This window comes from Triticum aestivum, chromosome 1D (genome assembly GCF_018294505.1).
Source record: "Triticum aestivum cultivar Chinese Spring chromosome 1D, IWGSC CS RefSeq v2.1, whole genome shotgun sequence".
Lineage (NCBI taxonomy): Eukaryota > Viridiplantae > Streptophyta > Magnoliopsida > Poales > Poaceae > Triticum > Triticum aestivum.
Window position 1 is genome coordinate 82263114 of NC_057796.1, and position 24309 is coordinate 82287422.

General features: G+C 46.2%; 3 protein-coding genes and 1 long non-coding RNA gene across 8 annotated transcripts; 3 read left to right on the plus strand and 1 right to left on the minus strand.

Moving 5' to 3' along the window:
* The first annotated feature begins 394 nt into the window (after positions 1-394).
* Positions 395-4628, plus strand: LOC123180454 (uncharacterized). The gene is made up of 4 exons (XR_006491042.1): positions 395-1951; positions 2709-3005; positions 3728-3828; positions 4029-4628. It is a non-coding gene; the product is annotated as an uncharacterized lncRNA (long non-coding RNA).
* A 1254-nt stretch (positions 4629-5882) lies between these two features.
* On the minus strand, positions 5883-7583 carry LOC123180455 (uncharacterized). The gene is made up of 2 exons (XM_044592505.1): positions 6334-7583; positions 5883-6148 (listed from the first exon to the last, which is right to left on the minus strand). Exon 1 carries the CDS (start codon positions 7472-7474, stop codon positions 6338-6340), a length of 1137 nt encoding a protein of 378 aa, XP_044448440.1. The 5' UTR covers positions 7475-7583; the 3' UTR covers positions 5883-6148; positions 6334-6337.
* Positions 7584-10202: 2619 nt separating this feature from the next.
* On the plus strand, positions 10203-11949 carry LOC123180456 (pentatricopeptide repeat-containing protein At1g11900). Its single transcript, XM_044592506.1, has one exon. The coding sequence runs from the start codon at positions 10301-10303 to the stop codon at positions 11390-11392; it is 1092 nt and encodes a 363-aa protein (XP_044448441.1). The 5' UTR covers positions 10203-10300; the 3' UTR covers positions 11393-11949.
* Positions 11950-13158: 1209 nt separating this feature from the next.
* On the plus strand, positions 13159-22514 carry LOC123180457 (putative pentatricopeptide repeat-containing protein At3g23330). 5 transcript variants are annotated; one of them, XM_044592507.1, is made up of 5 exons: positions 13159-15032; positions 15173-15475; positions 16095-16266; positions 16371-16489; positions 22084-22514. In XM_044592507.1, exon 1 carries the CDS (start codon positions 13196-13198, stop codon positions 14750-14752), a length of 1557 nt encoding a protein of 518 aa, XP_044448442.1. In that variant the 5' UTR covers positions 13159-13195; the 3' UTR covers positions 14753-15032; positions 15173-15475; positions 16095-16266; positions 16371-16489; positions 22084-22514. The 5 variants fall into 5 exon arrangements, with proteins under 5 accessions (XP_044448442.1, XP_044448444.1, XP_044448445.1 ...); XM_044592509.1 differs by having other exon boundaries at positions 16374-16489; XM_044592510.1 differs by having other exon boundaries at positions 15179-15475.
* Positions 22515-24309: the final 1795 nt, after the last annotated feature.

Sequence of the window (24309 nt, forward strand, 5' to 3'; positions counted from 1 at the left end):
CTGCTCGTCGGGGCTAGGCTGCAGGAAAGGTGGCGTCAACGGGGCGAGGATGCCGCCATGGATGCCACCAACAGCGCATGAACATGAAGAAGTATATTAACGGGAAGACTGGCGGCTTGGCCTCCGCGGCGAGCACCGCCGCCGTGTCCATCAACGGAGTGTTGGCTCTGTCGAGATTAACAGCGAAGTACACCTAGATTACTATGAGACAAGGCAAGAAAAATATCACAAGGTTCTGTTGGAATCCATCGGTATCCGGCATCTCGCGTGTGTGTACCCAGAAGAGATAATCTAATCCATCAAGCCAGAGTCACTGACTCACGTACTAGCTCGTGCTTGTACAGGACTATATCAAACCAGCCCTGTACGCATGTGCCTTCCGGCAACACTTCAATGCTAAATTGATGCTCGTTGATACAGAAGAAGTTCAGGTGGCTCTGGTCGTCTTCGCCTTTGCCGTGCGTGCCCACGCCTGGAGATTTGTCGTCGCGGACGGCGGCGAGCCTCCGAGACACAGCGTCGACGAAGCCAAGGGAGATGTTGAGCTTGGTCCGGTGATCCCTAATGGCGTCCTTCATCCTCTTGATGACGAACAACTCTGCGCCGTTGGCGTGCTGGGCTCCTAGCTCCTCACCGGCCACGGCTGCCATGGCCATCATGGCCTGCGTGCTCACCGGATAGCAGCAGGCACTCCCGGGATGCATCTTCAATCAGGATTGTGTAGCGAGGAAGATGGCTATGATGTTTTGACCCGCGTGACATGAGACAAGCGAGTTTCGGGTAGGATTGTGCTTTTCCCAGTCTGCTAAACATATGTGGGGTTAGGATAGACCGGGATCGAAGAGGTTGGGTACCGATTTTAGGGATTTGGAGGTGAGGGTTCATCTACATCGACCCCTACAATCTCAGGGTTTATTTTAGACTTCACTCTCTCCCGAACGAGGTCCGATCCGCTCCTCCCCCTCTCCCGAGGATACGCAGCCGCCGCCTTCGCCGGATTCGCCGCCGTCGATCTGCTGATCCGGGCAGCGCAGCCGCCGCCGATCTGCCTATCCAGGCAGACGCGGCCGTCATGGATCACGAGAACACCGCGCCTCGAATACGTTGCCCATCACCACCACGATGGCACCTCGCTGCTGCCGCTCAGCATGGATGGCCGCCCCAAGACATGGATAAGCTCTCGTGATCCCCACCCCACCCCTCTCATCCACTGAATCCATATCCTCCTTCCCGTCTTGATCCCGCCCATGATCTGATCAGGAAGCTGCCCACGGTCCGATCCCCTGGTTTTTTATCCAGTTATCCACCTCTCGTCTCTCGTCTAGCAACCCCCATCTTCGGTGTGGCGACGTTGCTGACGTCGCCGCGACCTCCCGCAATTATAGGCTCGGCCTTCCTCGACTCCATGCGCGGCTGACGAGGTGGTCTTCGTGCAGAGGTGGTATGCTCGTGCTCTCCTGGTCCTCCCGAAACGACGAGGGGTAGTGCCGGTCGTGGCTCAGCAGGATAGCATAAGCTTGCCCTTGTTCTTTTGTGTTTGAATCAGATTTGTTGGTTCTCAGTTTTACATGCACCTATCAATCTTTCTTCTGTATGCAGGTTACACACCTGATGATGTTTACGGCGAGGCGCAGGAACAAGCAGAGGCCGAGGAAGTGCGGGCACACGCGAGGAAGGTTCAGCGGGCTGCAGAAGTCGGGCCACGCCCGGAGCGCCGTGCCAATGCATGTGTGCGTGGTTGGTGGGTTGGCCAAGATCTGCATTCTGCGACTTCGTCTTCACCATGGACACAAGCAAGGACTGATTCGTGGGTCTTGGTAGCAGTGCCGAGCATCGGCGGATCGAAGAGGTCGAGGTCGCGGTTGATCGACCAGGACGAGACATGCATCTTGGAGCTAGCGCAGAGGGGGAAAGAAGCAGGTTGGTCTGGCCTGGCCTCGCAAATGAATTGGTATGTAGTCTAGTTCTTCCCATGAAGGTCACATGCCTAACTTCGTGCTAGACATTGCTAACTCAGCCACTTGATGTTAAACTCTGTATGCGTAACTAGACCTAGCTAACTCCAAGATTCGATGTGTTAAATTAAAGTACCAATCAGGCATGTTCACCACTTTGTACGTGTGTGCTCTTGCATTGCTTACTATATCTTGTTGTATATGATGGTCCATTGTCAGCTATACAACTTTTGAATTCTGTCAAGTTCAGTTCAGATTTGATTTTTTTTCACCTCTTTTTGCATGGACAATGTGTCTGGTGTTTAAATGATGGCTACTTGAAATTCATAGGCATTGTGAGGTTAGAAAGGATTCCATTTTGACTATTTTTTTCACTTTGGTTCAAAGTTGTTAGCTGCTACACCTACACGTGGAAAACGTACACTTGGCATTCTAAAATTAAGCAGCAACCTTTATTGCCGGTCATTTATAAGTTCAGTGACAAGACAACTGCTGACACAGAGTTCTACCTCTCTGACTGAAACAGGAACTATGAAGAGTAATATAGTAGAAACTATAGTCATAGAAACTAAATTAGAAATTTACAAGGCAGTGGAACCAGTTCATATTTTGTGAGCAACCAAAGTCTCAAGCAGCCTAAATTCGTAAACTTTTAATGAACTGGCTTATGAAAATTTGATGGTTTTGTCAATAGTACAGTAGTACTGGATATTCTGCTGTTTCTTGACCTGATTTTACTACTACGACATGCAGAAACCTTGATGCAAAAGGAAACTTCCTGAAGAAGATATTGAAAATCCAACATCACAGCATATAGGAGACTACTTATTTTGGTCATGCTGATCGATTGGCCTATGAAACTTCTGCGACTTCATATTCACCATGGACACAAGCAAGGACTGATTCGTGGGTCTTGGTAGCGGTGCCGAGCATCAGTGGATCGAAGTGGTCGAGGTCGCGGTTAATCGACCAGGACGAGACATGCATCTTGGAGCTAGCGCAGAGGGGGAAAGAAGCAGGTTGGTCTGGCCCGGCCTCGCAAATGAATTGGTATGTCCAGTTCTTCCCATGAAGGTCACATGCCTAACTTCGTGCTACACATTGCTAACTCAGCCACTTGATGTTAAACTCTGTATGCGTAACTAGACCTTGCTAACTCCAAGATTCGATGTGTTAAATTAAAGTACCAATCAGGCATGTTCACCACTTTGGACGCAAAAACAAAGTGTATGAGCATGCAATGTATAATTGGTGAGATTAGGGGAATGTACTGACAAGTGATGAGCATATTTTCTTGTGTGTCGTCCTCGATGTTGCTTCCTTGGCTCACACAGTAGTTCTCTTAATACGTACCGTACTCGATTTGATTGGCAGGCTTCAGGTAATTCATGTTCGTGTGGTAAGAATCGATTGTACCACTTTGTTGATGCAATAACATCAATGGACCTGTACTGCTACGAGTTACATCATGAACTATGTGCTACTTTATTAATTGTAGTTTCTTTGTTCAGTTAGTTCTCTGAAACAAAACCACTTCTCTCGATGTATATGTTTCTTGGCAAAATTTGTTGTAATACTAATCTTCCAGAGATTGTTGTAAGAAATAACTATATTTAGTATCTTACCTCATCAGTGGGTTAATTATATAGAATAACTAATAAGGAGATTTCTTAGCAGTATTGTATATGTTTGGAGCAGTGAGACAATTTTATCGTATATGACTTTCTTTCACTTGCCTTTCCTGATTTCGTTTTCCCCTCCATTTATTTCAGGTTCCAAAGTTTGACCGTAGCTAGCTTGATTTGGAGACATTTCATGTTAGGACTTAAACTTTGGTACCTTTGTTACTTGGTATTCCCCTGTCAGCGTTCAGGTATACACTATCTACCATATTGTTTAATCTGGGGTTTACTACGGTGCCAAGTGTACTATATTGCTAGATTCAACTTTAACCTATGAGTTGCTCTGTATCTATTTCAGCATAAATGATTCAACTTTAACCTATTTAATTAGTGATCTTACTTCTGTTGCTTCTTGGTGAATATGAAATATATGGCGTTTTCATGGAAGCAGGAGTCGGGTAGTTGTGGAGTGGGTCGTGGGAGAGACCGTCGGCGAGAGCGGGCTGGATGGGAAGGTGATGCCTGCGATGGCGAACATGCCGGCGAGCAGGGAAGGGTTGACCATGGCCATTGCGCAGCTGAAGAAGTCGAAGCCTGGGGCGAGGTTGGCCACCGTGGCCGATGTGAAAGCTGACGGACCTAAAGGCTGGTGACAGGTTCACCGCCATCACAATCTCTGAACTTGGTGGAGACGCGGAAGGAGAGCGGTGGCGCCGTGAAGACCTCAACGTTTGCTGCCGCGGCCATGACCATGATCATGACCATTGTGTTGGTAATAAATATACTAATTGTATACATATCCCCCAGCTTAGGAAACATTAGATAAATATCCAACTTATTATTGAAAAAGCTTGATTCAAAATAAATGGAACCTTTCCTATATACAATGAGCTTCGGAAACATTAGATAAATATCCAACTTATTATTGAAAACTCTTGATTCAAGATAAATGGAACCTTTCCTATATACAGTGACCTTATTATTGAAGGTTGCATCGATTGTGCTATTATTGCTGAAATAAGAGGCTTATGAATTTGTCAATCTTTGTGTACCTTGTAATAGTGACACGTTGTTGCGTGAAGTTGAGTGATACTCCCTCCGTAAAGAGTGTTTAGGGAGTACTAATACTATTTAAAAATGGACGATCTATATCCAGTCATAAGTTCTTGGGTGGCGAATGATTTGGCTGGTTAAGGAGATAGGAAGATTGCCGAGAAAAGTGGAAGAGAATTTATATTCGTCGTTGCATGATGAAAATCAGATGTAACCATGCTTAACCCGTATTTCTAAATTAGGAGAATAATTTGATTGTTGTGTTCATATTTTTATTATTCTGTGGCAACGTATGGGTATTCGGCTTTAGCCCGTAGCAACACACGGGCATTTTTACTAGTATTAACTAAAGCAATAGAGTGCAACAAGTGACTCAATCCTTATGTATGCAGGACAAGACGGTTGTGTTTTTATAATAGTTAAAACGCTCTTGAGGGCACACAGAAATTTCGTAAGTTACTTTCACCATGATTCATTAAGCTATCATTTATTGATTTGACAAGTGTTGTGTGGGTGGACCGGAGGTAAGGTTCTTACTTCAACAAATGCCTACCTATGATTGTACCCTCCAATCAAGCATCCGCCAATCTCCATACACAACATGTCTCAAAATTTCACAAGAGAAGAGAAAAGGCACTAACACCAATTGATAGAACAAATGATCCGGCTTCACCTTATAAAGGCACTCACTGGCATAGGCCAAGTTAGCTCTTCAGCTTCAGCTTCAGCTTTTTCCCTGTGAATGACCCTGTAGTTTGGATGCATAGTAAGGCTGCCAAACAGGCATTTGCATCAGATCAACCACACTCAAAATCTGAACCAGAACTGAAGTCGCCCAATATATGCAAACATGGTAGAAAGACAAGTAGTACTCTATAACGTAACTCAGAAATCTCATTGCATTTTTACCTACAAAACCTTCAACCCAGATTAAGTGAATAAATAAACCTGGAACATGGTACTGCTGTCTCCATCCATGGCGCAACTCAGAGAAGCGAAAAATAAATAAAAACGCACCAACACCAAACGACAGAACAATTATCAAACTTCACCATAATAACAACATTTGATGACATTAGGCCAAGTTCTTCAGTCTTCAGTTTCTTCATTGAGCATGGATCGGAAGAAAAGTAAGACTATCCAGCATTCGCGCATCAGTATCAGAGGAGCCAGACTCCAAACCCCAGCCAGAAATTGACACGATATATAATGATCATACAAGCAACATAAAAGCTCCGGCATAACATTCACAAAAGCATGCTAAATACTATATTCCGAAATTATAATCTCAGGCAATAGAGTGACCATACACATAATGGTGGCAGAACATAACACACCAACTAAGACTGCAAGCACAACTAATTACATGATATGAAGCTAAAACTGTAAGCACAACTAGAGCAAGTTTGCGGCTATCATGTCTCAAGAATTCATATGGATGATCAAATGACATCCTTTTTCCAACATCAGCTCTGCCACAGAATCTAATCACCATAAGCTGAATGTAGCTTCACATTCCTGCAGAAAATTCAGGGCATTGAGACATATCAGAAGAATTCACCCACGAAGCAAACAAAGAAAGTTTTGGATGGCAGAAGGTTAATTAAACTGTTTGGTTTAAACATTTCTTTATAAGCAGTTAAGCACATCATCGTTGATCAAAACTTACAGGAGACATTTAGCATATTGTAACTGTGTATCACCTTATCAAGCACCTTCTTCAGTAGGGTTCAAGAACACTGGCGGCCACGCTATCGTGTAAGGATATATCAGCGCAGACGGGCAACTCTCGTTCTCAGAGAGCTTCGTCATCTTCATAGTCTCAAGATGAATGCAGAACAGACAACTGCCATTGCGCAAGAACACAACACCGGCAGCCACCCCGATGACATCCAGTGTGAGATGGTAAAAGTGTTCCGAGCCAATCATCTCTGCAATCGCCCTGTGGAACCTCACCGACTTGTCCAGCAGCGTCCACGCCAGGCCACCGGCGCCGTCGTCCTCGCCGACCCAAACCTCGATGCAGAAGCCACGCATGGTGAGCACATGGAGCCCGCCGGCGACGTCCTCCCCCTTCTCGATGACGTCGAAACCGAGCTCCCGCAGGAAAGGCGGGAGCGGCAGCACGACGAGCTCCGTCGTCGCCGTGTTGAGCGCCAGCATGTGCTGTCCACCCACTAGCGTCCAGTACAGCGACTGGTTGGCTTGCATCGCCCGGGAGGCCGCGAGATTGGGCTGCTGCGCGAGGCCGCCCACGTCCGCCCACCGGAGCTCGGCGGAGGAGAGGAGGAAGGCGCGCAACTCGGTGGTGTCGCCGACTCGGGAAATGCAGGCGGCCTGGAACACCGAGTAGTCGCCGTCGTCGGCGACGAGGCCGTAGCCCACGGGGTGGTCGCCGGGGAGCGCGGGGAGCGAGACCCAGCGCCGGGCCAGCGGGTCGGCGACGACGAGCTCCTGGGACGACCTGCTGCGCAGCAGGAGGCGGCCGTTGCGGCAGTCGAGGAGCTGCCACGGGGTGCTGGCGCCGGCGGCGCCCGGCCGGCCGCGGCGGGGGATGAAGGAGAGGGCGAAGTCGCCGCGCTCGGCGACGCGGCGCGTGGCGGCGATGGGAGGAGCGGGGAGCAGGAGAGGGGGGCCGAGGTGGCAGCCGAGGAGGAGCGGGCAGGTGAAGGGGTGGCGGCGGCGGAAGCGGCGGAGGAAGGCGGCGCTGCGGGCGGCGCGGAGGAAGGGCCGGCAGGCGAGCGCGGCGCGGAGGAGGTCGGCGGGGCCCGGGAGCAGGACGAAGACCTCCTGCAGCAGGTCGTCGCCGAGGACGTCGACGGGGGAGGCGGCGGCCAGGGCCATGTGGCGTGACGCGCCTGGACGGACGGGGGAAAGGGATGTTTCTTCCTTCCCCACTACGCGCTAGTTTCGGCCTTGGACCAGGTTGCTTGCCAATTGGCACTTTGGCACCTGTTTTTTCAGAGAGAGAGATTGGTACTTTGGCACCATAACCGCTCAGGTTTCATTTACGCCCAGTAATATTGCTTAATTATTTATTTACTCAGAAGCACTGCAAGGCAAAGAGGTGAAGGGTTTGGTTGGTTTGATGTCCCGGTATGGAAAAGTTGGCAACCAAAACAATTCGGCCGGGATTGCTTTATTGCTAACAAACATTAGTAAGGCATATTATTGTGTTATTTTTTGGCAGCAAAGCGATCAGCACCTAAAGTGTTCCACCAAACTTTGACTTGGGAGCTGGCGGTGACCAATCAGTGGTAACCAATCCCCATCCTCTTGCAAAATTTTCATATCACAAAATTGTTGCCTTTTAGATGTAGGCCATCCACAGCCCAAGATACTTTTTCATCTCACAAAAATTTCCCAACCCTTCCTTGTAGATCTAGTTTAGTGGCTCATAGATGTGTGTAGATGATATAGGATGTTTACATGGATCCAGAGGCAGAGCTAATATTTATTTGATGATTCGTTGTCGGATTAAGGTCCGAGTCTGAGAGTGAAATCATGGACACCGAAGAAGATAGGCCATCCACGACCCAAGATACTTTTTCATCTCACAGAAACTTTCCAGCCCTTTCTTGTAGATTTAGTTTAGTGGCTCGTAGACTCATGTAGATGACATAGGATGTTTAGATGAATCCAAAGGCGGAGCTAATATTTTGATTCGTCATCGGATTCGAGCTCCGAGTCTGAGAGTGAAATCATGGATACCGAAGAAGATGGGGCAATATTGATGGTTACTGCATGAATAACCTTAGCCGGAACAAAGAGGAAACGTCTGGGTCTCCGGGATCGTAGGTTGATAGTGCGACATTTTCCCGAAGCATAATCCAAGGCCATGACCATCTCATTTGCGATTGTGTCAGGTTGCACCTTCTTGTTGTACGTGTGTCGACGATGCTTCCGCATGACCAAACGGCTATTCTCTTGAATTGCCGACGACATGGAAGCCGATGAACCTTTCTTCCAGCAACGCAGACATGTCGGGCATCTCTTGGTTTTTCCCGTTTTAGTAAGGTGATCATGACACTTCAAATTTACATATGTCATGCAGATTCATGGGCTGACAATCTTCGGACAGTCGAAGATACAATCATAAAGTGCATGGAAATGTCCGCTGAAACTGTTATGAGTATTTATGGAGAGCAGTATCTGGGAGCACCCAATGTGGAGGACACAACTAGGCTAATCGCTATTCATAAAGCAAAGGGTTGGTCTGGGATGCTAGGGAGACTGTATGCACTTGAGGTGGAAGAATTACCTTGCAACTTGCCGCATCCAATTCATCGGATTTTGCAAGGATCCAACAATAATTTTGGAAGTTATTGCATTCGAAGATTTGTGGATCTCAAATTGCTACTTTGGGTTGCCCGAATCTCACACTGATATTAATGTCCTGCAAAGATCTTATATGTTTGCAAGACTAGCAGGTGATACTTCTCCACCTTGCAACCTCAGGATGAATGGCCATCAGTATGATCAAGGCTACTATCTAGCCAATCCATCTTGGTCAATATTTTAAAATAAATTTTCTAATCCTAAAAGCGGGAAGCATAAGCATTCTGTCAAGGCACAAAAATCTCAAAGAAAAGACACTGAGAGGCCATTGAAGTGTTGCAAGCAAGGTTTTCCATTGTTCGATGGTCTGCTCGTTTCTAGAACAATGATGTCTTGACAAATATCATGACGTGTTGTGTGATCCTACATAATATGATCATAAAGAATGAGAGGGATGAGCCAAGCCCCTTTGATTAAGAAGATATTGACATAATCATTAGACCTCATGGACACACATGATGCATTCAAGCATTTCTTGATGTGTACCGAAAGATTGAAGACCGAGCCTCCCCTCATCAGCCAAAGGAAAACATCACCAAGCATAATCAGCAGCTAGATGGAGATAGTAATGTTTAAATATGTATAAAATTAATTTTTTTTACTTGAACAATTTATTTTATCAGATTATTCATTGTATTTGGATTATTTATTATTTTAAATTATTTATCATGTTTGTATTAATGAATTTTGCAATAATTTGTTTCATTATTGAATTTTTTGATCCAAATTGTTGTAAATATATATGAAAGCCGCATTATAGCTACTCCGTGTTTGTGCACAACCTGTGTAGCCTCCAAATGCGTACTCTGCTAGAGTTGCTAGAGCGCTTCATATGCGTTATGGAGGCTGCAAATATGGCGACTTTGCTAGAGCTGCTCTTAGGTCTCCACATGCCGACAAGTTTGTGTTTTCATTTTTCTTTGAGTCCATTACAAGAATGTATGATGTATTTTGATTCTATTATAGATATGGTTCTTTTGAATGGAGAGAAGCCTCTCTTGTTACAAAAAAGAAATTTTCTGTTATTGTTAAAACAAAAAGGTTTTGTGTTTTTTTTAGTGGTAAAAGGTTTTGTGTTGGACACCTATTTTTTTCTTCTGGATTTTTGCTCCTTATAATGTAAAAAAAATGTATGGACCTGGCCCTGGCCAGTGGCTCAGTGCTGCACTGGCAAGCGGTAGACAATGATGGGCCGTGCGTAGCTCGGTCTCTTTGATACACGGAGCAACCCAAGCCAGCTCGTCCACAGGCCCATGGATGCAGTAGCTCGCCTCGTCCCCTCTTCGCCCTAACTCGCCGGCGTCACCTGCTCCGTCCGCTCCCGCCGCCCCCATGCTCCCCCTAATACGCCGCCTCCCCGCCGCTCCTTCCCGCCTAGCCGCCCTCGCACTCCGCCGACCACACCGTCGAGCTGCGGCGGCGGCGTGGCCGACGACAACGACACCCGCGGTGTCCTCCTCCCGTCTCGCGGGCTCGCCGCCTGCAGAGAATCCAGCGGCGGATCAGGGGAGCGAGTTGGAGCCCCGACCCGAACCCCTCGACCGGGACTGGGGCTCAACGCTGTCCCGGGCGGACCTTACAGAGGTTGCCGGGATCCTCCGGCGGTTGCGCGACGAGCAGATCAGTCTGGGCCTGGGCACCTTGAATCTGCTGCTGAAGCGAGCGTGCGAAGCAGACGACTTCCTTCTCTTCGCCAAGGTATTCAGACACTTGCTGCTCTCCAAAGCTGCTCCCGACTTGACTTCCTACATGTGTGTCGCCAGGGCCATTGGGGGTTTAGATGACAATGAACTGTTACTCAAGTTTGTGAGAGAGGTATTGGAGATCACAAATGGCAGAGACCCCACGGTGGCGAATCGCATTGTTTTCGCCACGGGTAGATACGGGCACCTCGATAAATGCTTGATCATTTTCGAGGAGCTGAAGAAGGATAAGAGATGCTTGGATGTTGTCACGTTCAACACTGTCTTGGACATGCTAGGAAAGGTCGGTCGGGTGGACGAAATGCTTTGTGAGGTGAAGCTGATGGAGGAACTTGGCATTTCTCCTGACACCGTGACGTATAATACGGTGATAAACTGCCTGCGTAGGCTTGGAAGATTTGGTCTGTGCAAAAGCTTTGCAAGAGAGATGTTTGAGAGAGGCATCAGTCCTGATTTGAGAACGTATACCGCGCTAATTGATTGTTTTGGAAGGGCAGGGCATATTGCTGATGCCCTCGAGGCGTTTGAGCAGATGAAGAAGTCGCACCAACCTTCGATTTATGTCTATCGTGCACTGATCAGTGACATGAAAAAAGCTGGGCGGTTTGAGCTAGCACAAAAGCTCACCGATGAGATGAATTCAAGTGCTTCTGATTTGTTAGGCCCTGAAGATTTCAAGGAGAAGTCCAAGGGAAGAAGGGTCAGGAATAGCAGCAGGTAAGAAGCAGAAAAGTTATCTTCCAGGTCTGCATGATTCCTTCACATGCGATGCAACAGCTGCTGGTACCAAGTTGTTCCAGACTTCCAGTGGATACTGGTCATGTTGGTTGACATCTTCAGAAGATGTATCCTATGAAGAAACAGAGAACTACAAAGTTCACATGACAGTAGCTTGATGATTACAAAGATACCGCAATGACCTGAATGGCATATCATGACCGCAGGCCATTACTGATCCATGATTCAAGAGGTTCAGGCACACGAGTCAGTAGCAACTGCAGCAATTCCCAGTTAAGAAATGTTTGGTGCATCGCTGGATTGTCGCTTGGAAGGTGCCCGTTACTGGAAAGTGCGCCGTTGTGCTCTGAACTTGTGGGTGTCAAATTTCAGCATTTTCCATTGCTCTTCACTGCACTGAAGAATAGTGAAATCTTGGCATCTGGTTCATTTTGTAGGCTATGCTTGTAAATCATTAGGCATAATAGCGAACAAATGAAATTTTACACGTGTAAGTTGATTCTATCCAAAATTTCTGGGATAATATCATCTTACAAATCATGGGCCGGTGCACAAACTCCTACTCCCTAGATGATGGTGTGATGCCATGTCATCCCATGTAATGTGCGGTTTGTTGAAGTTTCTGTTGTTGGGGGTGCTGGATAGAGGCTGTTTACTGCATGCTCTCCTAGGGACTAACTTTGGAAGATTTAATCAAGTGAATGCAAACGGAGTCCATAATAATCACGAGATAGTGCGGGGCAGAGAAGAAATTCTAACATTTTTTTCAGAATGTATGCTCGTATTTAGATCACCAAACGGTACAAAGTCCTGAACCCGTACAAGCACCCACTAAGACCTTGTGAAAGACTCGTGCCACAAAAGAATCTGTGACCAGACCCAAGCAAGACATCATCTTCAACCACAACATCATCACCACCACACTGCTACATCTTTTCTTTGCTCCGGTGCCAAAAGGACAAGGACACACTTATGCATCCAACAAGCCTGCGCCAGGCTTCGCCATCTGTGGCTTTGAGTATCGCCATATGTGCCCCGTTGGATGGAAGAGAACTAGGACCCGGTTTCGACTCCGTGGTCAGGCCAATCACCTGGGCAAAGCAGGACATCCCTTCAGTAGCAGCACAAAGAAAAATGAGGAGCAACAACCGTAGATCATACCGGCAAAGAGGAGGAAGAAGCTCCATCTTTGCAAAATCACCAACCACTCAAAGACTAGCCCAGCCAGTGTCGGTCAACCTCCAGATACCATAGTCCGCGACCTCAACATGACCCGAGGATCCCCAACCCCGCTGGCTCCTAGACGGAGGCAAGAGCCCCGTCTGACCGTGTACGAAGCCCGAGGAAATTTATCCAGACGCGACACTGCTACAACGGCCTTGGCGACGTTTTCCTCAACCCTAACCCTACTGCGAACGCAACCTACACACAGATCCGAGGTTCCCCCTCCCTCCCGCCGGCGGAGCGGCTGGCGGAGGGAGAGGGAACCAGCGGCGCTGCCGGCACAACACAAAAGGAGCCGCGGTCGCCTCTTTTCGCCTTGCTAATCAGCTCTTTGGGGAGGTCGTTCGAAATTCAGACATTTTGATGGAAAAAGTTTTGGAAGAATTAATCTAGTGTATGCTCTCCTAGTGACTTGCATTAATTTAGTTGCAAGCCAAATGAGAATTTATTTAGGTCTAAATCTAAATAAAAAATTTAGATGTAGAGAGTCAAACAAATTTAGAGACCCCCCTTTGCAGCCTAGCACATTTGTTTGCCCGTCAGTCAAACTCGCTGCGGCTCCATGCGGCCACTCCCGGCGTTCACGATCTCCCGCCTCGCCGCCGTCCGCGCGGACCCCTGCGGCGTCCCGCTCCCCGTCTTCAACTCTCTCCTCTCCAGCCTCGCCACCTCCGACCCCTCCCACGCGCACCTCCCGCTCCACCTCTTCCGCCGCCTCCTCCTCCTCCGCGCCCGCCGCCCGGACGCCTTCACGCTCTCCTCCCTCGCCTCCTCCTTCCTCCCCCTCCACCCCTCCCGCCCCCGCTCCCACGCCGCCGCCTCCCTCCACGCCTTCTCGCTCCGGCTGGGCCACCTGCACGCCGACCCCGTCCTCACCAACTCCATCCTGCTCCTCTACCTCCGCTCGCCCCACCGCACCCCCGCCTCCGGCACGGCGCTCCGCCTGTTCGACGAAATGCCCGCCCGCACCGCCTCCACCTACAACACGCTCATCTCCCACGCCCCCGCGGGCACCGACCTCCGGTCCCTGGCGCGCCGCATGATCGCGGACGGGCTCTGCCCGGACAGGTTCACGGTCTCGGCGCTCCTGTCCGCGTGCGCGTCCGAGCGCGACGGTAGGGAGCTGCACTGCTTCGCCGTCAAGCGCAGGATGTGCGGCGACGGCGATTTCCACGTCAGCAGCGGGTTTGTCTCCATGTACTGCAGGGTCTCCCGGCCAGGCCTTGCGCGCCGGGTTTTCGACAGGATGCAGCAGAGGAATGTCGTCTCGTGGACCGCCATGGTGGGAGGGTATGCGGAGAATGGCATGTTTGAGGATGCCGTGAAGGCTTTCCGGGCAATGTGGGTGGTTGATGGTATTCTGCCGAATAGGGTCGCGTTGATCAGTGTGCTCTCGGCTGTCGAGGGCCTCATGGGCTTAGCAGAGGGTAAGCAAGTGCATGGTTTCGCCGTGAGGATGGGGCTATACGGGGAGGTGTCCCTCAACAATGCTTTGGTTGATATGTATGCAAAGGGCGGAGCCTTGCGTCATGCAAGGCGCATTTTCGATGATGGTACTTGGCACAAAGATGTCATCTCATGGGGTTCAATGGTGCTTGGTTATGGCCTTCATGGTATGGGTACGGAAGCAGTTGCCTTGTTTGATCAGATGCATGCTTCTGGGGTTAAGCCAGACAGCATAGTTGGTCTGGGCGTGCTTTCCGCGTGCTGCAGGGCAGGAATGGTGTTGAAGGGACTCGAGATATACAACTCCCTGGTGAAGGATCACAAAGTCCATCCAACCGAGGAGATGTCTGCTTGCGTAGTTGATTTACTGGGGCGTTCTGGGTTGATTGACCATGCCTTGGACTTCATAAAGTCAATGAGCATAGAGCCAGGCCCTAGTGTATGGGGAGCACTTCTGGATGCCTCTGTTATTCACAGTAACAAAGAAACTCAAGATTTGGCTTGCAGGTCTCTTCTTAGATTGGAAGAAGAGAGCTCATCAAATCTTGTCTCGGTATCTAACCTACACGCCTCTTCTGGTAGGTGGAATATTGTTGAACAAGTGAGGGCAAAGATTAAACACGGAACATTGAAGAAAACACCTGGTCGCAGTTGGGTAAATGCAGCAACATAGTGACTATCACTATGCATTGGAATGAATTGTTCATGACTCTTTCAGTGGTTCAGAGCTCTACCAGCGCACACAAACTGGCTATGCTCTGGAATCATTGGCATTGTACAGCACCACATCAGCACAAATTGTACCACTGGCAGTTAAAAGAGCAGAGCTGCTGTACTTCCTCTACTCTCATACATGTACATTCAGGAGGTGGTTATTACAGCAAACAAAGTGCCTCTGCAACAACGGTGTGGTTGTTTGCAATGTTCACTCTTCCCATGTACTCTTACACCAGGTAAATATAACTTCTTATAGGTTCATTGTATGGTCTAAAATTATTTGATTGCTCAGAAATTGGTGCTTCCTTATTTTTCACCAGAAATGGGCGTTTCTTTATTTTGTCATCACATGAAATGATTGAGTTCCTTTTTCTAGGATCAGTAACTGAGTTGCTAGATGAATGATGAGTTGACAGCAGAACCAAGGATGGTCCAAAAGAACATTCTAAGCATAAGAAACTCCAAGAACCTAACTTCCCAAGAGCACTAGACCAAGAGCCACTGACCAGAAAAGATCCAGAAAATTTTGGAGAACATATAGCTTTAGAAAGAGACCATTAAAGAATGCTCAAATGGTGTGTATGACCATCGACTGAAATGAGCTTGCACCAGTACTCACTTTATATGCAGCTGGGGCTGAAGACTTGAGTTTGCAGGTCTTTGTTTGTCAACAGAACATGTAATTTCCCAGTTTCTCTTGCACATTTATTCATTTTGACTAGAAAATGGACGACAACACAAGACATTAGTCTCTATGTACACATGGTTGGTCCCTCCTCCCTCCTGTCTTGGGACCGGCTACACAATTGTAACTGTTACCTTAAAACATCATAGCTTGGGTTTAATTTTTGAGGAGTAGATTTATAGTGCTGGAACTCTTAGCCGAGTCGAACTCATTGAGAGCAGTCTGCTTCAATGACAAGTGTTTTGGTGCCGCCAGGGCATAAACCTTTTCAGAATCCCTCATCTGACAGTGAAACTGTACAACTCTGGATGTTCAGGCAGGCCTGCAGAGAATAAAAGGACAGCTTAGGAAATTATACAAACTTTGGTTTGGTCAACTAAATCTAGATCTATATATAATAGTAATCTCGAAATAGCTCTTAGACGACTCATATGGTAGCTTAGAAATGGAATGTTAAAACCCCCTAGATGTCTGATATAATTCCCGTTGTACGACCATTTACTGTAGTCTGCAAAGTCAGAAATGGCAGACATGGAGTTCCAAGACTAATTTCCTGTGGCACTGATCCAAATCCACGTGTCAACACTCCTAAGCCAGATTTATTCTTATACAGATAAAGAGTCTGTATGGTGGTAGCTTCCTTGTTGCAAGTTCCACTGGGGCCTCTGTAGCTCGCAAACTTAACCCAAGCGGTAATTTTGCCTTTGGGGAAAGACAGCTCTACTTTTGCTGCTACACTGCCATCATTTGAGATATATCCACTGGGGACTCCAAGTCTTTGAAAGGTTAGTTCTCTGACACAAAGCAGAGCATACACTTTTTGTAACTCTTCTCAAGATTTTTATGTAATCTTCGTGGGATACCCACCGTGTTCCTCAAAAACCACCAGAAGGCCGGATGAGGATCTCTGACTTCTATCCAGAGAGCCTCGTTAAGTCGGATGCCAAGTTGGACAGTAAGTCGGATTGTCCGACTTGGCTGCTGTTGACTGAAGTGCTTCCCTTGCAGGTATTATTTTCTTCTTCTCCACATCCGTTCTTCTCATTTATGTCTTGGGCCTCGTTCTTCATATGTTCGTGCTCGACCCTGTCGTACCTAAGCATACATGGCATTTCGGCTTGAGGTAGTGGCCATGTCTGAAGCAGCACAAAGTTTGTGGAGGAGCAACTCCACCTTGCTGCTACAATGTGTACAGCACAAGTGTTGAAGGAACAGCTTCAACGTGCTGCGCTAGATATCGCTCTAGAGGCGAATGTAGGTTGATAGGGCAGCAAGAGTTCAATCCATAACTCCTAGGGCACAAGATCTACTCCAAGATCTTAGATAAGAACAACAAGTTCTATTATAGGTAGGGGTACATAGTCTGCCTCCAAAGTAGAGGCGAGGACCTCTATTTATAGGGCTTTGGGAAGCCTTCACATACTTCTACTTATAGCTGGAATACTCTAGAAAACATTATGTAAGTTTCACCATTCTACTCATAGCTACTCACAACTAGAAGACTCTAGAAAACAGTAGGTAGGATAGAAAAGAAAAGGAAAGAAATACTACACTAGAGTGGAAGCATCTAGAAGTAGCCAAACAGATCTGGCATGTGTTTTCTTTCTTCTCATCTAGTGTTCCTCATCATTCTCCCCTGGTTGTTTGGAACTCGCCCTCGAGTTATCTTCATAGAGCGCTTCTTCTGGATGGTAGAGAGTCAAGTCCGCAACATTGAAAGTGTTGGAGATACCCATGTCACTTGGAAGATCTATCACATAAGCATTATCATTTATCTTCCTCATGATAGAGAAGGGCCCATACCTTCGCTGCCTAAGTTTCCCTTTAACACCTAAAGGCAGCCTCTCTTTTCGGAGGTAGACCATCACCTTATCACCGACTTGGAATGATTTTGGCCTCTTTTTGCAATCAGCAAGTTGTTTATATTTCTGATTTTGTGCTTCCAAAGCGCCGCGAATCTCTTCAAATAACTCGGTGTAATTATCAGCAAAGGACAATGCTGATTTTGAGTTTCCCCTTGATGGCAGCTTCACCAGGTCCACCACATGTGTTGGAACTTTAGTGTAGACAATGGAAAAAGGGCTCCTTCCTGTGGATCTATGCTTGGAGTTATTGTAGGAGAACTCTGCAAGAGATAAAGCCAAATCCCATTGCCCCTTTCTTTCTCCACAAATGCAACGGATCAGATTACCCAAAAACTTGTTCACCACTTCCGTTTGTCCATCTGTTTGTGGATGAGCAGTGCTAGAAAATTTCAATTCAGTGTTGAATTGCTTCCACAAAGTGAGCCAAAATGCAGCAAGAAACTTGCTATCACGGTCTGAGACAATGGACCTTGGAACTCCATGAAGTCTGACCACTTCTCGAAAGAATAGGTTTGCCACATGATGAGCATCCGTTGTCTTGCGGCATGGGATGAAATGAGCCATCTTAGAGAATCTATCCACGACCACAAATACAGCATCACTTCCTCGTCTTGTTCTTGGCAAGCCCAAGACGAAGTCCATAGAAATGTCCTCCCATGGAGCAACAGGAACAGGCAAAGGCATGTATAACCCTGTGTTCTGGACTTGGCCTTTGCAGGTCTGACATACGGGGCACCGTTGAACGAACTTTCCAGCATCTCTCTTTAGTTGTGGCCAAAAGTAGCGAGCTTCCAGGTTAGCGATAGTCTTGTCCCGTCCAACATGGCCACTAAGATCACTTGAATGGAGCTCTCTAACCAGCTTGTCACGTAGAGAACTTCTTGGAATGCACAAACGATCATTTTTGAAGAGATATCCATCTTGCATCAAATAGTCATCACCTAATGGTTGGCCCCTTGCGTGCTTTACCCAAACATGGCCAAAGTCTTCGTCACCCTCATACAACTCCTTTATTTGACCCATGCCCGGAAGTTCAGCTTCAAAAGAAGTCAAGAGGCATGCACGACGACTCAAAGCATCGGCCACTCTGTTAGTTATTCCAGATTTATGCACGATGAGATAGTTAAACCTCTCAAGATATGCTGCCCATCTTGCTAGCATGCGGTCAACATGCTTTTGATTTCTAAAATGCTTCAAGGATTGATGGTCGCTATAAACAATGAACTCTTTAGGCAGCAAATAGACTTCCCAAGTTTTCAACGCTCTGAAAACGGCGTATAATTCTTGCTGATAGGTACTCCATTTCTGTCTAGCTTCACTTAACTTCTCACTAAAGAAAGCAATGGGCTTCCTTTCTTGAGATAGGACAGCTCCAATGCCTACTCCACTTGCATCACACTCCAACTCAAAAGTCTTGTTGAAATCAGGTAGTACCAAGACAGGAGCTTGTGATAGCTTTTGTTTAATCTCATTGAAGCTAGCTTCAGCTGCTTCTGCCCATTGGAACTTTCCTTTCTTCAAACACTCGGTAATTGGTGCCATGATAGTGCTGAAATTCTTAACAAATCGCCTATAGAAAGTTGCAAGGCCATGAAAGCTTCTTACCTCAGAAATGGTCTTAGGAGTTGGCCATTCTCGGATTGCTTCAACCTTAGAATCATCAACACGAATGCCGTCACATGTTATGACGAATCCTAGGAAAAGAAGTTGTGTTTGCAGGAAAACACATTTCTTCAAGTTGACGTAGAGCTCATTTTCCCTTAGTACTTCTAGCACCTTCCGAATGTGATCAAAGTGTTCATCCTCATCCTTGCTATAGATCAAGATGTCATCGAAATAGACCACAACAAAGTGGGATAAGAAGGGTCTAAGGACTTGATTCATTAAGTGCATAAAGGTACTTGGTGCATTTGAGAGTCCAAATGGCATGACTAGCCATTCAAACAACCCTTCCTTTGTCTTGAAGGCGGTCTTCCATTCATCCCCGGGTCTTATACGGATTTGATGATATCCACTTCTTAAATCTAGCTTTGTGAACACTCTTGCTCCACTAAGCTGATCCAACATATCATCCAGACGGGGAATAGGGAATCTATACCTTACGGTGATCTTGTTAACGGCTCTACTGTCCGTACACATGCGCCAAGATCCATCTTTCTTTGGCGCGAGTAGGGCTGGTACAGCACATGGGCTAATACTTTCTCGAATGTGCCCCTTTTGCAACAATTCCTCCACTTTCTCCTTCAATATACCATGCTCCTTTGGGCTCATTCGATAGTGTGGAAGATTAGGAAGACTTGCTCCCGGAATTAAGTCAATTCTATGTTGAATTCCTCTCATCGGTGGCAAGCCATGTGGCTCCCCAAGTATGTTCTGAAATTCTGCCAATAAACCACGTACCTTTGCTGGAATTTCAACAGTCAGGTGCTCTTCTCCCTTTACAACAAGTGCAGCACACAAATCTGCCTCCTTCAAGTCTTCCATAAACTCATGAGAGGTATGGGAGATAGTTAACATAGTTTTCCCCTCCTCCTTAGAGGTATTACCTTCGGGTTTGTTTGGTAAGATAATGATCCTTCTCTTGTTCCAAATGAAAGAGTAAGAATTTTCCTTGCCCTTGTGTGTAGTATCCACATCAAATTGCCAAGGCCTCCCAAGAAGAACATGGCTGGCATCCATGTCAACCACATCACACAACACATTTGAGCGATAATGCTTACCCAAAGAAAGTGGCAGGTTGCATTGTTTGGTGATCCTCATATTCACTCCTTTCTTGATCCATCCAATAGTGTAGGGATTTGGATGATCATGGGTTTCAAGCTTTAAATGGTCCACCAACTTCTGGGAGATAAGATTCTCGCAGCTGCAACTATCAATCACTAGTTTGCATACCTTGCCATTCACCGTGCATTTGCTCTCAAATATTTTCTTCCGTTGTGTGTCATCGAGTTGTGGTGTGGAACATAGGACACGCTGGATCACACATACCACCTCTTCACCTTCTTCTTGACAAACCTCTTGTCCGTCTACATCTTCAGATTCGTATTCTTCCTCATCGCTTTCACCATCATGGATAGTCGTGTTAACAAATTTCCTTAGTGGGCAGCCGCTGGATATGTGTCCCTCTTTACCACATTTATAGCACTTTGGGCCTTCATTTGCCTTACCCTTGCCTCTAGTTTGCTTCGGGATGGGCTGTTTTGTCTTTGGTGGAGTGGTCTTTTCTTCCACTCTATTAGGTTGGCTCCTAGATGAGCCTTCGGTATGAGGATATGGAGGATATGGAGCCTTAGTTGTCTTTCTCATCCTCACAAACCTCTCGGCCTTTAAGGCTAGAGCTTGTGCTTGATCAACGGACCAGATTTGTTGCATCATCAATCGATCTTGAATAGCATCATTGAGACCATTGATGTACCTTGCAACTTGTTGCTCTTCAGTTTCAGCAAGGTTGCACCTCACTTGTAGCCTTAGAAACTCCTCCGTGTAATCTGAAACAGTTCTATTTCCTTGAGCACAATTTTGAAATTGGATAAATAGGATCTGGTCATAATCAGCGGGCAAAAATCTCCCTTTCAAGAGGCCTTTCATTTGTCGCCAAGTTCTAACACGAGGTTCTCCTCTGAGCCTGCGCTCCTCTTGAACGCGATGCCACCATGCACCGGCTCCTCCTTTCAGTTTGTATGCGACCAAAGGAACTCTACGATCTTCCGGAACCTCCATGACCTCAAAGAAAGTCTCCACTTCATATAACCAATCCAGGCACCCTTCAATGTCAACATTTCCATTAAAAGTTGGGATCTCAGCTTTCACCTTGTATGTATCTCTTGCATATGTAGGGTTGGGTACTCTCCGATATGCGTAGAGATCTGCTTCTTCAAGGGCATCATCATATTCTTCACCTTCAGAAGCTTCAACATAAATTGGCCTTCTTGAAGCACGTTGAACAACATGTTGTCGTGGCGGTCTTGCTCCAAGATTACCTCTCCTTCTTCCTTGATGAACATCTTCCTCTTCTTTAGATGAATCTCCTTCATTGGTAGTAGGGGGGACACCCTTTCTTATCATCTCAACCAGCTGACCAAATCTCCGATTAAGATCTTCATGCAGCTCTTTGATTTGTTGTTCCGCAGCATCCATCCTTTTCTCCAATTGCTCCATTGCTTGCTGCAACTTACTCTCGAAGAGGACAACAAGAACTAGTATGGTTCAACGAGGCTCTGATACCACCTGAAGCAGCACAAAGTTTGTGGAGGAGCAACTCCACCTTGCTGCTACAATGTGTACAGCACAAGTGTTGAAGGAACAGCTTCAACGTGCTGCGCTAGATATCGCTCTAGAGGCGAATGTAGGTTGATAGGGCAGCAAGAGTTCAATCCAGAACTCCTAGGGCACAAGATCTACTCCAAGATCTTAGATAAGAACGACAAGTTCTATTATAGGTAGGAGTACATAGTCTGCCTCCAAAGTAGAGGCGAGGACCTCTATTTATAGGGCTTTGGGAAGCCTTCACATACTTCTACTTATAGCTGGAATACTCTAGAAAACATTATGTAAGTTTCACCATTCTACTCATAGCTACTCACAACTAGAAGACTCTAGAAAACAGTAGGTAGGATAGAAAAGAAAAGGAAAGAAATACTACACTAGAGTGGAAGCATCTAGAAGTAGCCAAACAGATCTGGCATGTGTTTTCTTTCTTCTCATCTAGTGTTCCTCATCAATGTCTCATATGTGTAGGAAGCTCAAGTAGGAATGAAGTCACCTCGGTTTCGATGGCGCGTGCACGAGCCCTTGTCGTTGGACCACTTGGAGCTCGAGGGGTGGTTGGTGGGTTGATGTTAATGTCCAAGGGGTGCTCCGCATCTCCATCCCCATGAATAATATGCTTATATCTACAATTTTCTATTCATTCAAAGAAAACATGTACTACCTGTGAAATTTCTTTCTGTGTGCATCTTTCCCAAAAGAATGGGCAGTTAGCCCTGTCTGACATCAATCAAAATACATCCATCATTATTGTATGAATCATTATATAGTAGTGCTTTCGCTATAATGTAGTACACATTGTTATTACAATTCTAGTTTACTTTTATCAAATTTTAACCGCAACATTCATATAGAGAACATGATGTTGTACTCGTTTCGATGAATTAGCTAGTCTCGAATCATCATCCTGGTTTCGATGGGAAGAGGTATTTTCTCCTTTTTTTTTGTTTTATAGTATCAGATGATTGGCTTGCAATTCCAACCTTGCCTGATTAATCTCTAAAGGAGGCTATAACTGGAAATATCCTTAGGGCTGAGCATTGTCTCTCTGTCTTGTGTAGATTTCTGAGATTCTTAGATGAACGCCTTGAAACAGATAATGTTGAGAATGAAATCCCTGTTTCCTTTGTTGCTTCAATCCATTCTCAGGCTGGATTTGAATTTACCAGAGACGGTTGAGGTTTTGTCATGACCACTTACATTCTATATTGCTTACCTTAGAGATGACCGACATGGATGAATTCATCTACATCTAGACAATTTATGACATTGCCACATCGATTGGAATTTACATGTGCTTTTTTCTATAATAGTAGAACCCTATTTGCAAACGGTATTGTAGCAGTCTAGTTTGACAGGGTAGCGACAAATTTGGCTCAGGGGGTTGACAATATTGCAATACACTGATGACACTATTATCTCGTTTGAAGCTAATGTTGAGAGTGTTAGGAATCATGAAATCTTGCCTTGCATTTTTGAACATCTGTCTAGTATAAATAAATTTCCACAAAAGCGAAGTATGCTGTTTTGGTGAAGCTCAAAATAATATTGAACATCACTTAGCTATTTTTGAAGTAGGCATTCTTATACATCGGAGCAGACTTGCAATAACGGCTGGAAACCTACTGAAGAGAAGGTTCAAGTAAAATTAGACACTTGGCCAGAAAATGTTATGACATCCAGGGGGAAATTGTTTCTTCTTACATCATGCCTAAGAAACGTTCTCGGCCAGAATTTTTGCTGAATTCTTGGACCTCTGGGACCTTTTATCAGAGGTTCTGCTGCAGCAGTCCGGAGTGGAAGTTAATCATTGCTGCCGCATTTCTTTTTCTTTTTTGAAATGAAACATCCTTTTATTTATTAGTAATAATGGTTACATCATCTATAAGAAAATTTACAATATCACTCATAGGTTCCTCAAACCAATCCCTTGTCTCAGAAAATTTAGCTACTCTAGCAATTTCATGAGCTACTTTATTTGCCTCCCTGTTACAATGTTCAAATCTAACTAACGAAAAATCACAAGCCATAAAATAACAATCATCAAACACAGCCGCCGCCGCTCCCGCTGTATGTCCTCCATTCTTCATTGTGTCAATTACTTCCAAATTGTCGGAGTTAACAACAAGTCGGTTGCTTCCCGCCTTTTATGCAAGTAATATGCCAAAACGTAGTGCCATGGCTTCCGCTGTTAAAACATTTGCGCACCAATCCATCTTCCAATTCCCTCCAACAATAAATCTTTCTTTATCATCTCTAAGTACAGCTCCCGCTGTGCCTCTAAGCATGTCTTGATTGAACGAAGCATCGACATTTAATTTCATAAAACCTAGAGGGGGTCTCGTCCATCCCTTTGTTCTCTTCGTTGCCCCGGAGGATTGGGCAATAACATAGTTTATTGTTATAGCACGTGCTCCCATCGAAATTTGGTATGCATCTTGGGTCTTCCCCTGATGGACTAGCGAACGTCTTTTCCACCATAAATACCAGGTTGTTATAGCGACCAGTTCGCGAACATTCTGTATGCCCACTGTAGATAGCTCGTGTCCTGGCATAAGAAGTAAAAATTCGAGTACTGCCTCTCCCGCACGATCGACCACACAAGCTTTTTTAATGGCTTCGTGCAATCCCAGCTTCTCCCACGCCTCTTTTGCCTTTTGACACATAAATAACAAGTGTTTAGTATCTTCAGGCCCG